The sequence below is a fragment of the Sarcophilus harrisii genome, chromosome 2 (assembly GCF_902635505.1).
Source record: "Sarcophilus harrisii chromosome 2, mSarHar1.11, whole genome shotgun sequence".
NCBI classification, from domain to species: Eukaryota; Metazoa; Chordata; class Mammalia; order Dasyuromorphia; family Dasyuridae; genus Sarcophilus; species Sarcophilus harrisii.
In genome coordinates, this window is record NC_045427.1 from 578569379 (window position 1) to 578589636 (window position 20258).

At 34.5% G+C, this 20258-nt stretch overlaps 1 protein-coding gene across 1 annotated transcript in view; it reads left to right on the forward strand.

The window, feature by feature from the left end:
• The first annotated feature begins 420 nt into the window (after positions 1–420).
• WDR11 (WD repeat domain 11) overlaps positions 421–20258 on the forward strand; it is a 68734-nt gene continuing 48896 nt past the window's right edge. Inside the window, exons 1-10 of the mRNA XM_003755316.4 lie at positions 421–753; positions 2052–2163; positions 3900–4053; positions 5060–5233; positions 6965–7151; positions 9632–9797; positions 11841–11955; positions 12824–13019; positions 13343–13446; positions 17565–17741. Coding sequence (XP_003755364.3) covers positions 668–753; positions 2052–2163; positions 3900–4053; positions 5060–5233; positions 6965–7151; positions 9632–9797; positions 11841–11955; positions 12824–13019; positions 13343–13446; positions 17565–17741 — 1471 coding nt within the window. The 5' untranslated portion in view covers positions 421–667. The remainder of the gene's footprint in view (positions 754–2051; positions 2164–3899; positions 4054–5059; positions 5234–6964; positions 7152–9631; positions 9798–11840; positions 11956–12823; positions 13020–13342; positions 13447–17564; positions 17742–20258) is intronic.

A 20258-nucleotide genomic window follows, 5' to 3' on the forward strand; every position in this document is an offset into this window, starting at 1 on the left:
ATCTTTAAACCCGACTTAAAGTCGGGAAGACTTAGATTCAAATCTTGTCCGATACTTCTTAGATGTTTGACTAGTCAAGTCGCTCCGTAACTGAGGGCTCCCAGCTCAGAAAATGGGGGACATGCAGGGTCCCGTGGGTGCTGCTCCGTGCTCCTTAGACCCTCAGCATGGTGGGCTCTCCAAGATGCACAGGGCTGGAGTCTAAACGTCCAGGGCCCGAGGTGGGGGCGGGGTGCGCAGCGATTAGGCAATGGGGTCAATAAACTCCCTCCTTTTAGGGGAGGAAAAGTGACCGAAAGACCGGAGAATTTACAAGAATTGCCCAGTCAGAGGCAGAACTCGAACCCAGAGCTCAGCGCCCGGACAGCGGTCACAGATGACCACTCCCTTGCCCCCCGGCGTGAGAGCTGTGGTGATCCCGCCCCAAACGGGAGCGCTTCCCTCGCCCTTCTCTGTAGTTGGAGGCCGAGCCGCTTTACGGGGCTCGGCGGAACTGCGCGCCCCTAGCTCGGGGAGCGCCCGGACTTTTGTCGGCAGCGGACGGAGGGCGGACAGAGCCCGGCGCTTCCGCCGCTCGCTTCCTGGTTGCCGGGGCCCTCGGAGCCGCTGCTGCGCCGCCGCTGCCCCTGGTCTCGCCGAAGCCTGGCTCGGAGGCCGGGCCCGGGAGATGCTGCCCTACACGGTGAACGTCAAACTGTCGGCGCGGACGCTCACCGGGGCCCTCAACGCCCACAACAAGGCGGCCGTGGACTGGTAAGGGAGGAGCGGAGCGGAGCGGGCCGGGCCGGGAGGCGGGGCGGGGGCCTGAACCCGAGGGGGGCGGGGGGGGCGTGGGCCCCCGGTCCTCCCCCTCGGGGACCAGAACGCGCTCCTACTGCCGCGCCTCGGCTGTCCCCCTTTGCGCCCCCACACCGCTCCGGGAGGTGCGCGCTCACCATTCAGCAGTGTGGGAAACGGAGGCAGGCAGACAAGCCCCTGCCCTGCACGGCCCTGCACGGCCCTGCCCCCAAATGCGGGGTTTCTCCCCACAAAGCCGCGGCCAGTTCCAAGGGATCGCGTGTTTGTAACTGAAAAGGGCCGCCTCTAGTCCGGCCCTGTATTTTACAGATAAAGAAACTGAGGCCCCGAGAAATTGAACAAGCCTTTAAGCGCCGCCTTGTGTTAGGGATTCCGAGAATGGTCAAAGGACCCCCTTCCTCCCCAAGTGCGATCCCGGAGAGCCCGACGCGAGGGTCCTAAACGGAGGCCGATGGGCATTCTCCCGCTTGTTGTGAAAGCGAAGTGTCTGCTGACATACGCACCTGGTGACGTTTGTCCTTAGCAAGACGTTTTTTTTTTAATAACTGAAACAAATTGACACAGTTACTCGTCCTAGAAACATTGTACATTGTGCAGAAGAGTAAGACCTCTTTCAGATTCCTGTATTGGTTGTTCTTAACACCTGCACATGATTAGGACATCCGGGGCAGATAGCAGACTATACATTCTTGTTACATATTTTTAATTGAGTTTAGGTTGACCCAGGAGTGGTCAATTTTTATTCTATTTTAAATGGTGTCGGATAGAGTTAAAGCTAGGAGAAACTTGCATTTTACTTACGATTTTTAGGGTGCTTAGCTTCGCTCTTCTGTTTCCTGTTATGCTTGTTTTTATTTAAACTATATAATTCTAGTAAGCTTAGAAGTTGTTAGGTAGCAAGCATTATAAAGTCTTTCCTATGTATTAAAAACTGTGCTTATTATTAAAAACTTATTGTGTATCTAATTTATTTTTTAATGTACTTAACATCTACTGGTCATCCTGCCATCTGGGGGAGGGGGTGGGGGGGTAAGAGGTGAAAAATTGGAACAAGAGGTTTGGCAATTGTTAATGCTGTAAAGTTACCCATGCATATATCCTGTAAATAAAAGGCTATTAAATTTAAAAAAAAGAAAGAAAAAAAAAACTGTGCTAAGCTCTGGAGGTACCAAAAAAAAAAAAAAAAAAAAACACAAATATGGCAGCTGTGCTCAATGAGCTCCATTTATTTATTTTTTTCCTTTCTTTGTTAGGGGCTGGCAAGGTTTAATTGCTTATGGATGTCATTCCCTTGTGCTTGTAATTGATTCTAATACTGCCCAGACTCTTCAAGTTTTAGAAAGGCATAAAGCTAATGTTGTCAAGGTAAGTCAAACTTGAAGATGATTTCAGTACATAGCATGTTCCTTGAATTTTTCTCCTATGTGATGTCTATAGACATGCAGTGGTTATGGAATCGGGATGCTTCCCCAGATTTGCTGCTTGCTATTCATCCACCCAACTACATTGTATTATGGAATTTTTGTCACTATTCCCTTATCAGCCTGTGTTCAATATTAACCTGTTTGATTGAATTCATATTAGACCCACTTGTGGGACATCCCATCTTTCAAAGTGTGTAATTGATTTAATGTTAACCTAGGTTGAGTGAAATGACAGTCCTTAATGAGTTAGACTCCATGCTGTTTCAACGATGATTGAAGGCAACAATTGCTGATTCCTCAACTGTTTTTGCATCTTGCCCCTCCAACCCTTTTCCCCAATATATCATTAGCATAGTAACACTGTTTCATGGCAACACATATTTTAATTCCAAAAGTAATTAAAAATTAGAAGTTAGTCTTTAATGGTGCAGGAAAGTAATAGAAGATACTGATTTGAAAAGATTATCTGGATGAAAGATGAGTTTGAGACCACAGTACTTGGTTTATTATTGTCCAGTGCGTAGTATATCTATAATACTTTAACATTTTAAAATTTATAAACCCTTGTTCTGATAAGTAGACTGATTTCAGGCACCCAAGATTTTACTCTGGAGAAATAAACATTATGTACTAACCTATTTTTCTAGATCTCTGAACATTTGATCCATTAAGACTTACATTTAAATCATTTTGGTTGAAATCTTTGTAACATTAACACACAATTTCCCTCTAAAAGTGTTAACAAATTAAGCAGTTGTTTGAATTACTGAGTTTAATTTAACATTTGTTGTTCACTCAGGGTCATAGCTATCTATATATGCTGAATCAGTCAAATAACAGGCATTCAATAAATAAGTATCTGGTATATTTCAGACAGTACACTATGTGTTAAAGGAAACAAATACAAAACTGACAGCCCTTGTCTTCAAAGGGTTTGTATTCTGCTAGGTTCAGGGCCTACATTATGTTCATAGATAAATGCAGGTTATACACTAAATAAATGCAAAGTAATTTGAGGTAGGAAGCAGAAAAGAGTGGTAATTAAGTTGAACCTGGAAGAGAGCTAGAAATTCTAAGATATAGAAAAGAATCCAGAGAATATTCTAGGCATAGGGGACCAAGATCCTATGAAAAGAGATAGAAGTGGGAGATAGAATGTCATGCAGGGGAACAAGCAAGTAAACAAACTTGGCCGCAACTTGGATTTTTTCCCCCCAATATTGAATGGATAGTGGGAGGACAAGTTTTTAGGGAACAGAAAACTGCTGTTTATGTTTTTTATGTGCCTTGCCAGTAGTTTTGCTTTTTATTTTTTTTCTCCTAAAATAAATTCAGAAAGAAATTCTGATTAACTCAAGTGGCTTTCAATTAATTTAGATGTTATAGTCTGATTTAATTGGTATATTTGAATGTTTACTTGAATTTGAGTAAACGTCACCTTGATTTATTGCTATGTACATTTCACTATTTCTCTTGAGGATTTTAGCTTTTGAGTAAAATAATAAAGTGCTGTCAATAATAAAAGTATATTTCTTTAAAGATAGACTCCATCTTTGTGTTCATCTTTAGTAATTATTTTACAATATAAAATTATTTTTAACGGTGAATTTTTCAGTAAATATTGTGTTTAATCCAGAATATAATTGTGATACTAATTTGATTTGTTCTTGTCACTAGGTTAAATGGGCAAAAGAAAATTATCACCATAATATTGGTTCCCCATATTCTTTGCGCTTAGCTTCTGCTGACATCAATGGGAAGATCATTGTTTGGGATGTGGCAACTGGTGTTGCTCGATGTGAAATACAAGAACACAACAAACCTATTCAGGGTAGGTAAGAAAAGTTTGTGCTTGTTGCATATACATTTCTCTCATAATAGAATTTTTGATCATAAAATGTGAATTGTTTTATCATGAACTTTCTTTCCATTTACATTATTGTAGTCATTGTGTTTGTTTTCCTGACTAACTTTTCTTTACATCAGTTTTTGTAAGTGTATCTATGTATTAATTGTATTCATGATTTCTTAGAACACAGTAATGTTCCATTACTAGGAGTCCCTAATCATTAGGCATTTATTTTTAGTTATCTTGTATAGCATCCTATTTTGAAATAAATTTCAAACGAGTTGGAATTATTTGCTGATTTGAATCATCCACCATTACTTCCTTTCTTTAATAGGGGATAGGAAAGAGTTAACTGTATGCTATTATCAGGTTAATTTAGGAAAATAAGAGCATTTATTCAGTTCATGATTTTTAACTGGTTTTCCTGTAAAAGTTTGTTTTGCAAAGAGAGAGAGAACACGTCCTCAAATTGCTGTAGGGAGAAAAAAAATTAGATGGCTGTACTATACCAGGAGGGTATTGGCAACAACTTATCAAAGTCTTGACATGTTAAATTTGGATGACATTAAGCCTTCCTTAGTATGAATTTCTGTTTATTACAAGTTAACTTTACATTTCAAAATTCTAATAGATTTGACATTTTATTCTTAGGAAGAGCATAAAGATTTTATGTAAAACCAGATTATAAAGACAGATTAGAAAAATAATCCTTTTGGGGGCTTGAACCTATTATTTCACTGATTTAGGAAACTCCTTCCATGGATACAAACCAGCTCCTGCTTTATAACAAATAGTCTTTCAGTGTTTCCTTGGGAACCAAGAATGTTAATGGTTTGTTCCAGGTCACATAACCACTATTAGTCAGAGGTAGGGCTTGAACCTGGATTTCCTCTTCAAGGCCAGTTCTTTGTCCCCTGTGCTGTCATACTTCTCAAAATAATTTAAATGTTATTTATTCAGACATTGTTCTCCTTTGTGATGTCTATAGACATGCAGTGGTTATGGAATCAGGATGCTTCCCGAGATTTGCTGCTTGCTATTCATCCACCCAACTACATTGTATTATGGAATGCAGATACTGGCACCAAACTTTGGAAGAAGAGTTATGCAGAAAACATACTTTCTTTTTCCTTCGACCCCTTTGATCCTTCACATTTAACTTGTGAGTTTTATTTATTTGTCTCAAAGAATTGAGAAAAATATTTTTTATAAAATATTGCTCTCAAAATTCTGATGTTACTCTTAAAATGACAGTAACAAATTAGGGGGAGTGAAGTGGACAGGGGATGTATGTCTATGGCCATACTTTAAAGGACTCTTAAAGTATATTACTATGGTTTTTTAGTTTCAATTTTTTTTCCATATAACTCCTGGGTTTTGATATTTAAAATACAGTGCTGATATGCAGTATTTTAATAATTGCTGATAAAAAAAAAAATTGGGCCACAGTGACACTGTGTTGAAAATTTGTGTTAGAAATAAAATACCCAAAGGAAAAAAAAAACACAGTAATTTATCAACTGAAGATAGTGTTTATGCCAGTATTTCCAATTTAGACTTAATTAAGTTCATTTTTCATGGCTTAGGAAGAGCTGAGTCAGTGGTTTCATTTGGTCTTAATAGCTGTATTTAAATTGAATTCCTGCAACTTTTATCCTTCCCATTTACATTCCTAGCTTTGAGTTGTTAAACAATCATATGTAAGAAAGTATAAACCCAAATAATTTTCTCCTATACTTTAATGGTGCTCATTACTTTAAGTGTTGATCTAAGATGCCTATGATTAAGTTTTGCTGAAAATATAGCCATATAGAATATTTCCCACTGAATTTGGAAGACTTGGAATGTAACATTATAAGCTATTAAATTGGTGTTTATCTTGGGATCTGTGAATCAGTACATGGGTTGACTTAAATTTTTCAGATTTTGAGTAGTGCTTTTCGTATAGACTTTGTTACTGTTAATTGTCCTTTAGAAATTGAACTTAATTTTGTGCTTAACTACTGACTAGGGATTTTTTTAACCTGAAAACTTTAACTACCAAATGTAATACTCATTATGTTATTTTATTTTTTTGAAATATTAAGGCAGTATTGAACAATATTTGTTTATTTTCTATTTGTCCTATTTGCCTTTTAAAAAAAATAGAGACTAAGGAACAAAAATGCTGCTTTCAAATGCAAAGCATATACATTTAGACTTAAGTTCATTAATTTATTATCACAACACCAAATTGTTAGTCTTAGTCTTTGTGTGAAATATATAAAGTGTAAATTATCTTCTGCATGGGAGCTTGCATTCTAAAATATCACTTTATTTTCAGTTGGGAAATGTATTGAGGAAATTATGAAAATCAATGTGCCGTACTAATTTACTAAAACACTACTTGTTTAGTACTAATTCAAATTCAGCAAGACATTACTTAGAACATACTCTATGCTCTGCTACTTCTCAGAAGTTCTATGCATATTTCTCAGAAGCATATAAAGAGCCCTGCCCTCACAGAGTTTATAATCTGGTCCAGTCTATAGAAAACAACAGGCATTGTTAGGAATTAAGAGGTGAGAGAAGTTCTAAGAGATCTATAAATGAGAGGAGGAAAAAATAGTCCACATATGATTAAGGGAGGGGGATTAGGAAACCAGGGAAGTCTTTATTCTTTCAGTAACCCTGTAATATTTTTTTAATATGAAGAATAGTTTTATTAGAGCTGATTACATTGGCCTCTGATGAATTTTGTAACAAATCACCTATACCTCTTTAATTAGGTGATACTTTTGCTCTGAAATATGAAGTACTAATAGACTTGTCTAATTAAATTTAGCATGATACTGGAATAAAGCTCTGATAAAACTGGTTAACCTTACTGACCATTTTCCTTTTCCTAATGCAGTACTCACCAGTGAGGGGATTGTATTCATCTCAGACTTCTCTCCATCCAAAGCTCCTGCCAGCTCAGGGAAAAAAGTTTACATATCCAGTCCACATTCGAGCCCGGCTCATAACAAGGCAGCTGCAGCCACAGGTGCCAAGAAGGCTCTCAATAAAGTGAAAATATTAATCACTCAAGAAAAACCTAGGTAAGTTCTGTGTTTATTTAGTATTAAGATACATTCAGAAGTTGTCGTTTTTTTCCTGAGTGAATATTGATTTTCTTCCTTTTTTTCAATTCCCATTCTCATTTTTTTTTAATGTCAAATTAACAAGGGAATTTTTCTTATCGTTTTCTTATTTCTTATTTATTTGTAACTTTATCGAGGACATGTTTTAGTGATGACACAAGAGTTTAAAATGTCTTATTCATGAAGCAGATGAAGCATCAGACATTAAAATGTATTATAGTGAATTCTGAGGGATCCGTTTATTCCATGATTTCACCCTCTTACCTTATATGTTTTGATTTAGAAGAAATGGAAGGAAATATCTGAAGACTTTTCAGGGGCATTATGTAGAGATAAATAATCATGTATCTGGAAGTTGACTTCTTGCTACCTTTTGGATCAAATACAATTCATCTGGTATCTGGAAATCCTTAATAACCTAGCTCCACCTTCTTTTCCTTCTTTATTTTATATGATTCCCTTTCACACAATCCAAGCTAGCTTCTTATTATTATCTCTGGGATTCACTGACTGTCCTTCATGCCTGAATTCTAAAAGATGCAGGTTCTGCAAAAGAATACTGAGATATCAAAGAAGGAAAGGCAGTCTTCTTGTGTGGGGGAAATATGTATAGTTTTGTTAGGGTTTATTGGTGAAGTTTAGCAGCTTTTTCATGGGATCAGCTGACCTGAGCAACAGCAGGACAAGAATGTATCCCTGCACCTGCTCTGTAGGGATGAGTAGGGCATAGAGAAACAGAACAAGGAAGGCAGAGTGCCACAGATGGCCCTGGGCCACATGCAAGTTTTCCCGTGGGATATTTAGAGCTGCTTTAGTTGTTGATGTTCATTCAAGGTAGTTTACCTTACCTGTAGTCTCGTAGGGCTTTCTCACATTCTGGCCCCCACTATACAATCACATTATCTCTTCATCTTTCCCTCTTAGCCTTGCATTTGCACACAGTTCACTTCAAACGTGAAAATTACCTTCTACTTTTCATACTTGTTTTTTTTTTCCTGTGTTATACAGCTTTATGTACTTTTTCCTTTGATTTATTTTGGGATGTTGTGGGACTGTTTCATTTAAGACTCTATCCCCAGCAGCAGGCACAGTGGTGGCATTGAGTGTGTGTTTAATAAAGGTTTGTTTGGTAGGATAATTACATCATTGAACTTTTCTTACCTACATAGTAAATGGGGCATGTAGTTTTTACTTACTGGTAAGGTGTTTCATAGACTCTAGAACTGTATAAAGTAGCATGGTGAAGTAGAAAGGTCTCTAGATTAGAAATCAAAACTTTTTTTGTTAATATTTTTTATTTTATTTTTATTTTATATTATACCAATCACTATTTAACTGGGGTTATCTTGGTATAACTATTCTATCCTTTCTTTTTCTTATCTGTAGAATGAGAAATAATGAGCTTTCTAACTATAAAAGTCTTGAGTGTTCCAGAAATTTCCAAATTTAGTTCATATTACAAACTTGAAATATCTTACTCTAGTTAACTCAAATTAAATGATGAATGTTAACATTGAATTTTGCAGAAATGATTTTATTAAAAGCAAATACTATGACACTTTACATTGTAATATTACAATATAACATTTCATTTAAAGATGGTATAAAATTATTGAAAAATTTTTGTTACCATTGATTAAGGTGCCATCTTGTGGTTTAGAGAGCCTTTAATTGCATTTCATAGTCTTCATGTGGTCATTAGTATTAGGACAGAAATAGCAAAATTAAAAAATTTTTTTTGAAACCAACTCATCATTTTGTACAAATCTTTTACAGTTGAAGGCAATGGCAAAAGTAAAGTGATTTACTCAACATAGTGCTTAGTGGTGATATCAAGTCTAAACTAATAACCAAGTCTAGTGACTGCCTAATATCCATTTCAGGATATCTTATTTTATATATTTAGTATGGTATCTCTAACAGGAAAATGTGTGTGTGTGTGTGTGTGTGTGTGTGTGTGTGTGTGTGTGAGAGAGAGAGAGAGAGAGAGAGAGAGAGAGAGAGAGAGAGAGAATGAGAGAGAATGTGTGTACACATGCATGTATTATAGCAGCTTGGCTCATTTGTCAAATTATAAAATAGTACAAAACTGAACTTTGTGAATGCCATTATTATATACTTTTTCTTATATTTGTTATCTTACAATATTATGGTACTTTTAAACTTGTTAAATAGTAGTGCCTCATAGAAATACAGAAAGGCATACCCTGTCGTGAAATATAATACATCAGTGATTAATTTGATTTTCTGGTATGCTGTTACTTTTGTAGCATTGGATGCAGACCCATACTGTCCATTTCAGGAAGTACAATCTGTAATTCATGGTTTATATGGTTTATGTGACAGGAACCTGAAATTACATTTTAAAGGGTTTATTAGTTTTAAATTAAACCTTTGGGATATGGTAATATGTTCAGTATGTATGTTTTGTTTTTTAGTGCTGAATCTGTGACTCTCAATGATTGTCTTCAGTTGTCATACCTACCTTCCAAAAGGAATCACATGTTGTTGCTTTATCCACGAGAAATTCTAATTCTTGACCTTGAAGTGAACCAGACAGTTGGTGTAATTGCAATAGAAAGAACAGGAGTACCATTTCTACAGGTATCCATTCTAGTTTGCAATTTATTTTCCATAGCTTTACATGAAACCAGTATTTTTAATCTTTAAAATTTTTTAAATAAATATTTTTAATTTTATAATCTTATAAAAATATCTATTTTTTTATATTTTCTTTTCTTAATAGAATTCTCTTCTCTTCCCTTCTGCCCAGCCTGCCACAGACTTTTGTAAATTGGTCAATCAAAGAAAGATTGTTAAATACTTACTATTCAGGCCCTATACTAGTACTGGGTATATAAACAAAGGTAAATAATAGTCCCTGCTGCCCGGAAGAGGCAGAAGTTCATGTTGTTATTGGGATGAAACACATAAATAAATTGACATGTACAAATATATATTGAGTCCATGGAAGGTAATCACAAAAGGACTGGGATAAAGCCTTTTGAGGAAAGTGGTATTTAAGCTGAATTTTCTAGAAAACCAGGAAAGTTCATGGATGCAAGAGGTGGAGAAAGAATGTAGGAATGGGGCAGTCACTGCAAAGAAATGAGGAAGGAGGTGGAGTGTTACGCAAGAGAAATAGCCAGCAAGCTATTCTAGCTTGATTATTGAATGAGTAAATAGGAAAGTTGTAGGAAGGTGCCAGGTTGTAGAGACCTACTTCTTCAAACAGGCATTTATGCTTAATCCTTAAAGTAATTGGGTGCTGTGAGCTATGGAATAGAAAGGTGACATAATCAGACCTACTGTGCTTCAGAAATCATTTCAGCAAATGGATGGATTGGTATGACGAGAGACTAGAGGTACAGAGATATATTGGAACTCTATATTCCAATAGTCTTTGTAAAAAAAGATCTTAAAAGGAGGAAATTCAGAAAAACCATTAACTCATCAGACAGATTAGGCAATATCCTAACCCATAATCCGCTTTCTGCAAAGAGGATACAGTTGTGATTTCTTAATTTTCCAGGGCCAAGCTTGGTCATTATCCATTATTCAGTTCTTTCTATTTATATTAAATTAATATTTAAGAGATTTAAAAATGTGTATTTTGTGACAAATGACATTAGCTATAATTTTTAATTCATTATACATTCTTTGGTTACTCACATTATGTACTGCAAATGATACATGAATGTGAAAAATGTGATCTCATTAGTTGGGGAATTTCTGTCAAATTTCTGTCATTCATATATAACTTAGTAGAGAATTCCTAGGGAATTGAGCATATTAAGTTTTTAATGATTTGACTTGAACCATAAATCTGATAAGTGTCAGAGACAAGTGATATGCCCAGGTTTTCTAGATTCTAAACACTGAACTTTTCTCTCACATTATTTTTCTTCTGGTTACATTTGATTGTTGAATTTTAATATAGTAAGTATGTTACTTTATCTTTCTTATTCTCTAAAATTCTTAATGACTTTATGTTGCCCTTGAAATAACCTATCTGGGAACATTGAGTAATTTAAGTGGTATTAATTAAACACATGAATTTAGAAAGTTTTTGCTTTCATGTATAGTCTCTCATACTTATTGTTTTAGACCCTGGACAAACCATTTAACCTCTGTGCACCTCAAGTGATTTCCTAAAGTTTATCTGCTAAGCATGGTTCAATGAGAAATTTTGATAATGGAAGGCATTATTACATTGTAAATTTCCCTTACTGAAGAACAGGAATATTTACATATATATGTGCCTTATATTAATTTTAAATATATATTAAAAACTTGAACTTTTTTCTTTTTTTGGTTGATCCATTTAGTATAAAAAATAACTAATGATAAAATATTTATGTAGTAATTTTAAAGTTTGATAAGTTCTTTACAAATATCTCATTTTATCTTCATAGCAATTCTGGTAATTAGATACTTCTGTTATCTCTATTTTACCATTGGAGAAACTGAGGCAAACAGGCTATGTGACTTGCTTGTGTGGCCAGCAAATATCTGAGACAGAATTTGAACTTGGGTTTTTCTGTTTCTATGTGCAGAGTTCTGTTCAGTTGTTTTTATAATAAATATCATAGTGTCTAAAAAGCTAAGTTAATCTGTTTTGAGAAATAAATGTTAAATCTCCTATAGGTAATCCCCTGCTTTCAGCGTGATGGCTTATTTTGCCTACATGAAAATGGTTGCATAACTTTAAGAGTTCGAAGATCTTATAATGCTATTTTTGGTACTTCAAATGAAGAGTCAGGTAATGTTATATAACATATCTACATCTATATCTATACATGCATATGTATGCATCTCTCTCGAAATATTCACATATATATATATATACACACACACACACACACACACACACACACACACACACACACACCCCTGAGAGAATTGAGAGAATTACTTCAATTTTACTTTATATTTTCTGCTCTTGGACTTCCTTTTTAAGACATTTCCATTTGAGAGTAACCTAAGTGCATAAGAAACAAAGGCAAAATGATTAATTCTATTGTTGCAGAATTTATTGTTAGCAGTACTGGGCACTTTTTAGGATCTACAACTGTTAAGTTTTATAAGTTCTTATATTTAGAATGAAGATTGTAAAAATGTGTGAGATCCATTTTTTTATTTAAAACCTCTTCTGATGCCCCCTGATGATGTTAGGATGGCCCTAGCTCCTAATGAGAGTATTAGTGGATCCCAACACAGCCTGAGGTTTGGAAAAAGGTTGAAAAGAATTCAGATCTAGCCTTATGATAGTGTCAGCACCAAGTTGGCTGTGGGGTAGTTAACTTTTCAGCCATTGCAATTCATGAAAACTGTTGACTAAAGCTTAGAGGTCTTACAGTAATGAAAAAATGCAATTCACTAATCACTGCTTACTATTATTTGTTTTAAAAAACTTGTTATCATTAGTTTTTCATTCAAGTTGTTATTTCAGAATTTAAATTTGCTATATATCCTTAGTATGTATAATCTTTCTGTGAAGTCACTGTAAAATTGTAAGTTTTTAAAAGTTAAAATTTTAAAAATTTGGTCATATTCCTGTTTCTATTGATATTGTCATCAGATTGAAGTTGTTTATTTCTGGAGTAATGTTATCCTTCTTTTACATAAAGATCCAGATCCAGTTCAGGAGCTAACTTATGATTTGCGAAGCCAATGTGATGCAATTAGGGTGACCAAAACTGTTCGTCCATTCAGTATGGTGTGTTGTCCTGTTAATGAAAATTCTGCTGCCCTCATTGTGAGTGATGGAAGAGTCATGATATGGGAACTGAAGTCTTCTGTTTCTTATAGAAACTTTCGTAACAGGTAACTTAATTCTTAGATTTATACAGCCTTTTAATGTTACTGTTGTTACTTCAAGCAGTATTATTACTACCACTACATGATTAGTAAAATGCATATAATAATTTCAGTGGGAATAATGAAAAACACATATAAGAATTGGAGATTTTTTTGATAAGCAAAAGAGTCTGTGGGTAAAATGAATAAGCACTAAGGGAAAATAATTCCCCCAAAACAGCATTAGGGCAATAATCTAGAATTAATAGTTTTTTTTTAAGTTACTACATATCATATGAGTTTCAAGTTATTTTGAGTTTTGTAAACTTTTAACAATTTTTTCTTTGCAGCAGTTCAGGTGCATCACCTTTATATTCACCAATATCTTTCTGTGGAATTCCTGTAGGAGCATTACAGAATAAACTTCCAGACCTTTCTTTAGATAACATGATTGGTAAGTTTTTGTTTTTTTCCCCTCAACTTTATTCTGGGCTATGAATGACAGTATCACCACTTCTGTGTAATTATATATAAAGTGAAGGGTAGAATTTAGAGAACTAAAATATACAAGAGTTTCATGTTTAGTGTATAACCGAGGTATGAAGTTTTTAAATTGGAAAATGCCTACATTGTCATAAAATGGAATTTGATTTGTTAGAATTGAAATTCATTAATGAGGCAATCATGACATAATATAGTTGAGAATCCAAAAAACTGGGCTGTAGTACTTTTCTGTTTGTCTTTGACTAGCTCTGTGAAGTTAGGTAATCCTTTTCACCTTTTTGGGCCTCAGTTTCCTTATCTCCTTACTGTGTGTGTGTCCAGGCTGAGCAGTATGTGGGAGGGATGGGATGAAAAATAAACATCTTTTGAAACCATGTACTATATAGAGCCTTAGGGATCCAGAATCGGAAAAGAGAAAGGATTCTTTCCCTTAAAGAACTTGTTTATACTAGATAATTTCTGTAAAAGGACTTTGAAGCATTAAAACAATTCCACAAATAAAGTCCAATATAATATCTCAATTATTCTAAGATGTTTTTAGCTAATATGTTTTAAGTTTTACAAACATGAAGTGTTTACTATTAGCAAACACTCTGTTAGGTTATAAAGAGTAAGCAATTCTTAGCTTTAAGGAAATTATTAAGGAAGTTAAAATTATAACTACAAATAAAGTCTGAGCAGTTTTAAAGAATTAAGTTTTATAATTAAGCGTGTCATTAATAACATTGTTTTGTGAAGCCAAAATTGAGAAAATTTTTAGAGCATTTCTAATTTGGAAAAACACTTCTGCCAGAAAATTTTAGGAGAAAGAAAAAACATTTTTAATTGGTTTCTGGGTAACAATGAATGAAAATTCTTTTTAATCTGCAAACTTAATTTTGTATGTATTAGATAGTTACATACTTTATTGGAAGGTTCCCAACTGCAAGTATGGTAAGGTTAATGCGCTAATAGTTTTCCCCCATTATAAGCTGTGAATATTTAGGAATTTTTACTCATTATATTTATATTTTTTCCCTTAATTTCATATCTATAGTATTATCCATTATTATTATCCATATCCATTTAGTCATATTTGGAATTGTGTAAAGAATCACAACTAGCCCTAAAACCTCATCCTGTCATTTCTGTTTATATTAGTGATCAGTTATTCTTATCCTAATTGTACTTTTTCTAAATTGCTAGACCAGAAGCTTTGGATATATCTTTGGCTCTTCGCTCCCCCTCAAACTTTACATTGAGTTAAGTTCCCAGTTCTTGCTAATTTGATCTCTGCTGTGGGTATCTTCTCTCTTCCCTCCACTCTATTGCCACTTCCTCAGTTCAGGCACATTTTAATCTCTTGGTTGGCCTGTCACAATAATGTTCTAATTGTTCTCCTTGCCACTTTTTTCCATCCCAGATAATCTTTCTGAACTTAAGCACTAAGGTCATGTTTGTGTTCAAAAGACTTTAATGTATCATCCTTAAGAAACAAATCCATTACTTGTTAGTCTTCCCTTAGGGCTCCCCAGGATTTGGATCTAACTTAGATTTTTCTCCTAACCTCCTCCTATTCCACTTGTGAAAGTCAAGCTGCAGTAAAATTTAGAGGACTTCACATTCTCCACATGCCCTGCGCCTTCTTGCCTTCACACTTTCATGTAGGTGAGACATGGTCCAGTCTTTCCTCCTGGATTGATCATAACCCCTATTTAACTGCCTATCAAAAATTCATCCACAGCCAGAAGTTATTGCTTTTCAGACTTCTATAAAACTTTTATTTCTCTTGTGCCCCTGATTACATTTATTTAGATATTTTTGTAATTTATTTTAGTATAAGATTTTTGTATCCTTGTAATGGGCTGAGGCTTGAGTTGATGCACTGAGGTCCCAAGCACGTGAGGCTAAATAGTAATTGGACTATATTCTATTAATATACATGCTTACATAAAGAATGGCCCCCACCCACTCTCTGTGCAAGTCCTGATGTGTTGTATAGGAAATGACGATTTTGGTGGGTGGAGGCAGAGAGACAGGAAGAGAGGCTGGGAGAGATTGGGCCTGGGTTCTATGCTCGTAGCTGCTGGTAGTGTGGCTGCTGGTCTAGCTAGCTTCTTGACTCAGCTGCACACATTGCTATTGCCCATTCTCTTCCACCTCCAATCTTTCTTCACTGAAAATAAAGATTGACGATTTTCCCCTAACCTGAATTCCTGACTCCAGCTGATTTTAAAATACGTGGTCTTCACATATCCTGGTAGATTTTAGTTCCTTAACATGGTACTTTACTCAGGATATCTGCTTGATAAATGTTGAATTCAATATTACACAAATCATAGTTTTCAGAGAAAATTGTCCTTTCCAAATAAATGAATGAATCTATATATCATAAACCCACAGTCATAATATAGCAGGTTAGTTTTTTTCATGTAGACATTTATAGGACTTAGGTATTAAAACAAAAACAATTTTTAAAGCACAAAAGAGTGCAGTTTATGTAGCAATTCTTGACAATACAATTGATTTAAAAGCATTAATTAAGAAAGGCTTTGCTACTTTAAAACATTTTAATTATAACTTTTAATTAAACCTTTAATTTGCACTGTAATGTGTACTCTGATAATGGAAAGCATTTTCTTGTTATTTAGTTAAAAGCATTGGACTGATTTATATTCATTCAGTAAAGACCATTAAAATATAAACCACTATGATACATTTAAGTGCAAATCCTTTAATGAAGGGAGGATAGATGAAAGTTCCCTAGTATTAAAAAGTTAGATTCAATGCTGGGAATACCTTCATTATATACAGAATGGCTTTCATAATATATTTATTCTCTATTTTCTGATTCCCAGGTTTGAGTTGGAGATTTTATTTTTTTTTCATACTTTATGTAAAGGTCACTCTTAACTGCATTGCCAAATTGCCAGCATCTCTTATTTTATTTATTTTTTTTTGTTGTTGTTGTTATTATTTGTTGTTTTAGTTGATCTCTGGTTTTGATGTGGGAGTAATTTGTGATAATCATATTTATTATATGTTACTTTAAACATGTAAAAACGTTTTTTAAAAATTTCCCATAATTACTTGTTGGGGAAGTTTTTTTTTTAACTTAGTTTTATTTTTTGATGTTTTGGTTATCTTGATAATTGAAATATTTATAATGTACTTAAACTGATGTATTTTAAGACTCAGATAGCTATATCTTTAGTGTACTATGTAAAGAAATGTCTCATTGTAAAATTTTAAATTGTAAACAGTGCAAGAAACATAAAATAACATATCCTTGGCACTTGGACATACAAGAACTAAAATTAGTGTTTTCATTTGAATCTGTTTTTATCAGTTGGATAGATTGAAGTGCACTTTACATAGTAATTAGCTTCATAAAGACTAGTGCTCATCCCAGCTATTTCTCATACCATCTATTATTTTATCCCAATTTCTATTTTTTTCATTGATACCTTTCTTTATTGCTCTCTAGCCTAAATATTCCTCAATTCCTTCATTTGATCCTCTTGCAATCTTGAAATCCTTTACCCTGCTGGTTCTTCTTAACTAACCTGTCAAAAGTGTCTTTCCTAAATTGTTCTAAACACAGGCCTCTAGATGTGAACTGACAGTGATTAGCTGTAGCAGTACTATCAGTCTGCCCTCAGTATTCCTTACCAGGAGATATAACCTTGACGAAGATCATGAAAGGGGACAATCCTGGGAGGGACATTAAAGATTTTATTAAATATTAAAAGTAACTTGTCCAGGGGAATCATAAAGCAAGAATTTGAATCCTGGAGGGATTATAGGGGATGTTGATGGATTCTAGTTGGCAGAACTATAAATATCTTATCATTATGCATCCTTTGAGGCTACACAAAGTGGTCGGTCATGTAGGCAAGCAGTAAGATGAGTCCTTTGTGTAGAATCTCCAAGACCCTACATGTCTTTTGAAGATTCTAGATTCTACCTTTGTAGAATACCATTTTCTTTCTGGAACATAAAATTTATTTTATTGGCAAGTTATTATTATTATTTTTTTAGGTCAGAATTGCTTATAATTAATGGGCTATTGTTTTGATTTTAAATCAGGGCAAAGCACAATTGCTGGAGAAGAGCACCTAAGAGGCCCCACCTTGCAGGAAGTACATTTGAAATTTCTGCTCACAGGACTTCTTTCAGGGCTTCCTTTGCCACAGTTTGCTATCCGTATGTGCCCACCACTTACCACAAAGAATATAAAACAGTATCAGCCACTGCTTGCTGTTGGTAAGTATTTGACTAAATTTTTCTTGAGAAACACTTCCAAATTATATAATATAGGTGGAATATGTTTTTAATTTTTTTTATAATTTGTTATTTATTTTTATATTCTTTTTAAATTTTGAGTTCTAAATTCCTCCCATTCATCCCCCACCCACTAAGAAGGCAAGGAGAATGATATCAATCAATATATATAAAATCATGCAAAACACATTTCCATATTAAGACGTTATAAAGAAAAAGCAAAAAAAAAAAGGTGAGAACATTATACTTCAGTTTGCACTTAGAGAGTTCATCAGTTCTCTCTCTGGAGGTAGTTTTTTTTTTTTTTTTTTTGGTTTGTTTTGTTTTGTTTTGTAATTTTTTTAATCATGAGTCATTTGGAATTGTATTGGATCATTTTATCATCAGCATAGCCAAAACTTTTACAATTGGTTATCATTACAATATTGCTGTGATTGCATAATAATCTCCCAATTCTTCTCACTTCACTTTGTATCAGTTCATCTAGGTCAGGGGTAGGGAACCTTTTTTCTGTTACAAATCATCATTTATAACATCATTTATAGGCCATATAAAATTATCAACCTAAGGAATTCAAGCAATAGAAGGTTGTTGTACCTATGTGACTTGGCAGGATCTGACCAAGTGATTTCACAGGCCTTATATGGCCCACAGGCTGGATGTTCTCCATCTCTGATCTAGGCCTTCCCATATGTTTTTTTTTTTTTTTTTTTTTTCCCTGAAATTATCCAATTTGTTATTTCTTATAGTATAATAGTACTCCATTGCAATCATACTATAACTTTTTCGACCATTCCCCAATTCACGAGCATCCCCTCAATTTCTAATTCTTTGCCACCACAAAAAGTAAATTGTAAGCAGTTTGTGTGTGTGAGATTTTCCTTTTTTTTTTTTTTTTTTTTTTTTAAATGTCTTTGGGAAACAGACTTAGTAGTTATATTGAAGAGTCAGTATGCATAGTTTTAGAACCCTTTGGGTATAGTTCCAAATTGTTCCCCAGAGTGATTGGACCAGTTTAGAAATGCATTAACAGTTTAGTAGTGTACTTATTTTTGCATTTTTCATTTTTAATAGGTGTGAGGTGGTATCTTAGGATTACTTTAATTTATATTTCTTTGTTAAATAACAATTTAGAGCATTTTTTTCTTATTACTTAGCTTATTATAGCTTTGATTTCTCATTCTGAAAACTCAATATTGATATCCTTTGACCATATTTCATTTGGGTGAATAGTTCTTATTTTTACTCAGTTTCCTATATATTTGAGAATTGAAGTCTTTATCAGAAAAATTTGCTGGAACATTTTTTGATATTATTTTCATTTTCTATAGTACTTTCATCAAAATGTAGTTTCCCTGATTGTCTCTTTTAATTAGTTTTATTTTTTCTTATATTTTTTTTTTTTTCCGAGATCATGATTGCTATCCTTGTCTTTTTACTTCAGATGAAGCGTAACAGATTTTGCCTTAGCCCTTTATTTTAACTCTGTGTATGTCTCTCTGTTACAAGTTTTTTTCTTGTGAACAGCATTTTTGGGTTGTGGTTTTTAATCCATTTTGCTATATACTTCTGTTTTATGGATGAGTTCATTCACATTTAGATTACTAACTGTGCATTTTCCTCCATTCTATCTTCATCACCCACCCCATATTTCTTATGCCCTTTTCTTTTTATTTACCTGTTGGGTAAGATAGATTTCTATATCCAGCTGAATGTGTATATATATATTTTTCTCTCTTTGAACTAATTCTAATGAGAATAAGATTCTAAAAAACTCTTCTTTGCAAGCTGCTTTTAGGTGGAAAAAAATTTCCCTATTCTCTCCTTTCCCTTTCTCCCAGTGCATCTTTCTTTCTCATCCTGTCAATTTTGTGTGTGTGTGTGTGTGTGTGTGTGTGTGTGTGGGAAAGGGGATTATCTCAACATAATGGATTAATACTCATGTCTTCTGTCTCTAGATTCTAACTTCCCTAATAATAAAATTCTTAGTTGTTCAGGGGAGCTAGATAGTTCAGTGAATAGAGACCTGGGTCTGAAGTCAGGAAGACCTGCATTCAAATTCAGCTTCAAACAATTACTACCTGGGTGATCCTGGGCAAGTCTTTTAACCCTGATTACCTCAGTTTCCTCATCTGTAAAACGATCTAGAGAAGAAAAAAGCAAACTATAGCAAGTATTCTTGCCAACAAAGCCACAAATGAATCATGAAGAAGCCATAAAGTCATGGACATAACTGAAAAAACAACTAAACAACAGTTTCTCTTAGGAGTTATATGTATCATCTTGCCATATTGGAATGCAAACAGTTAAACTTTATTGAATCTTTTAGGGTTATTGCTTTGTGCTCATCCTGTTATACTCTTGAATCTTGTCATATTTTTATTCAGTTCTGGGTTTTTCATTAGGAATGTTTCAGAGTTCTCCATTTCATTAAATGTCAGTTGTTGTTTTTTTTCCCCTGAAGTATTATATTCAATTTTACTGAATAGATTATTTCTT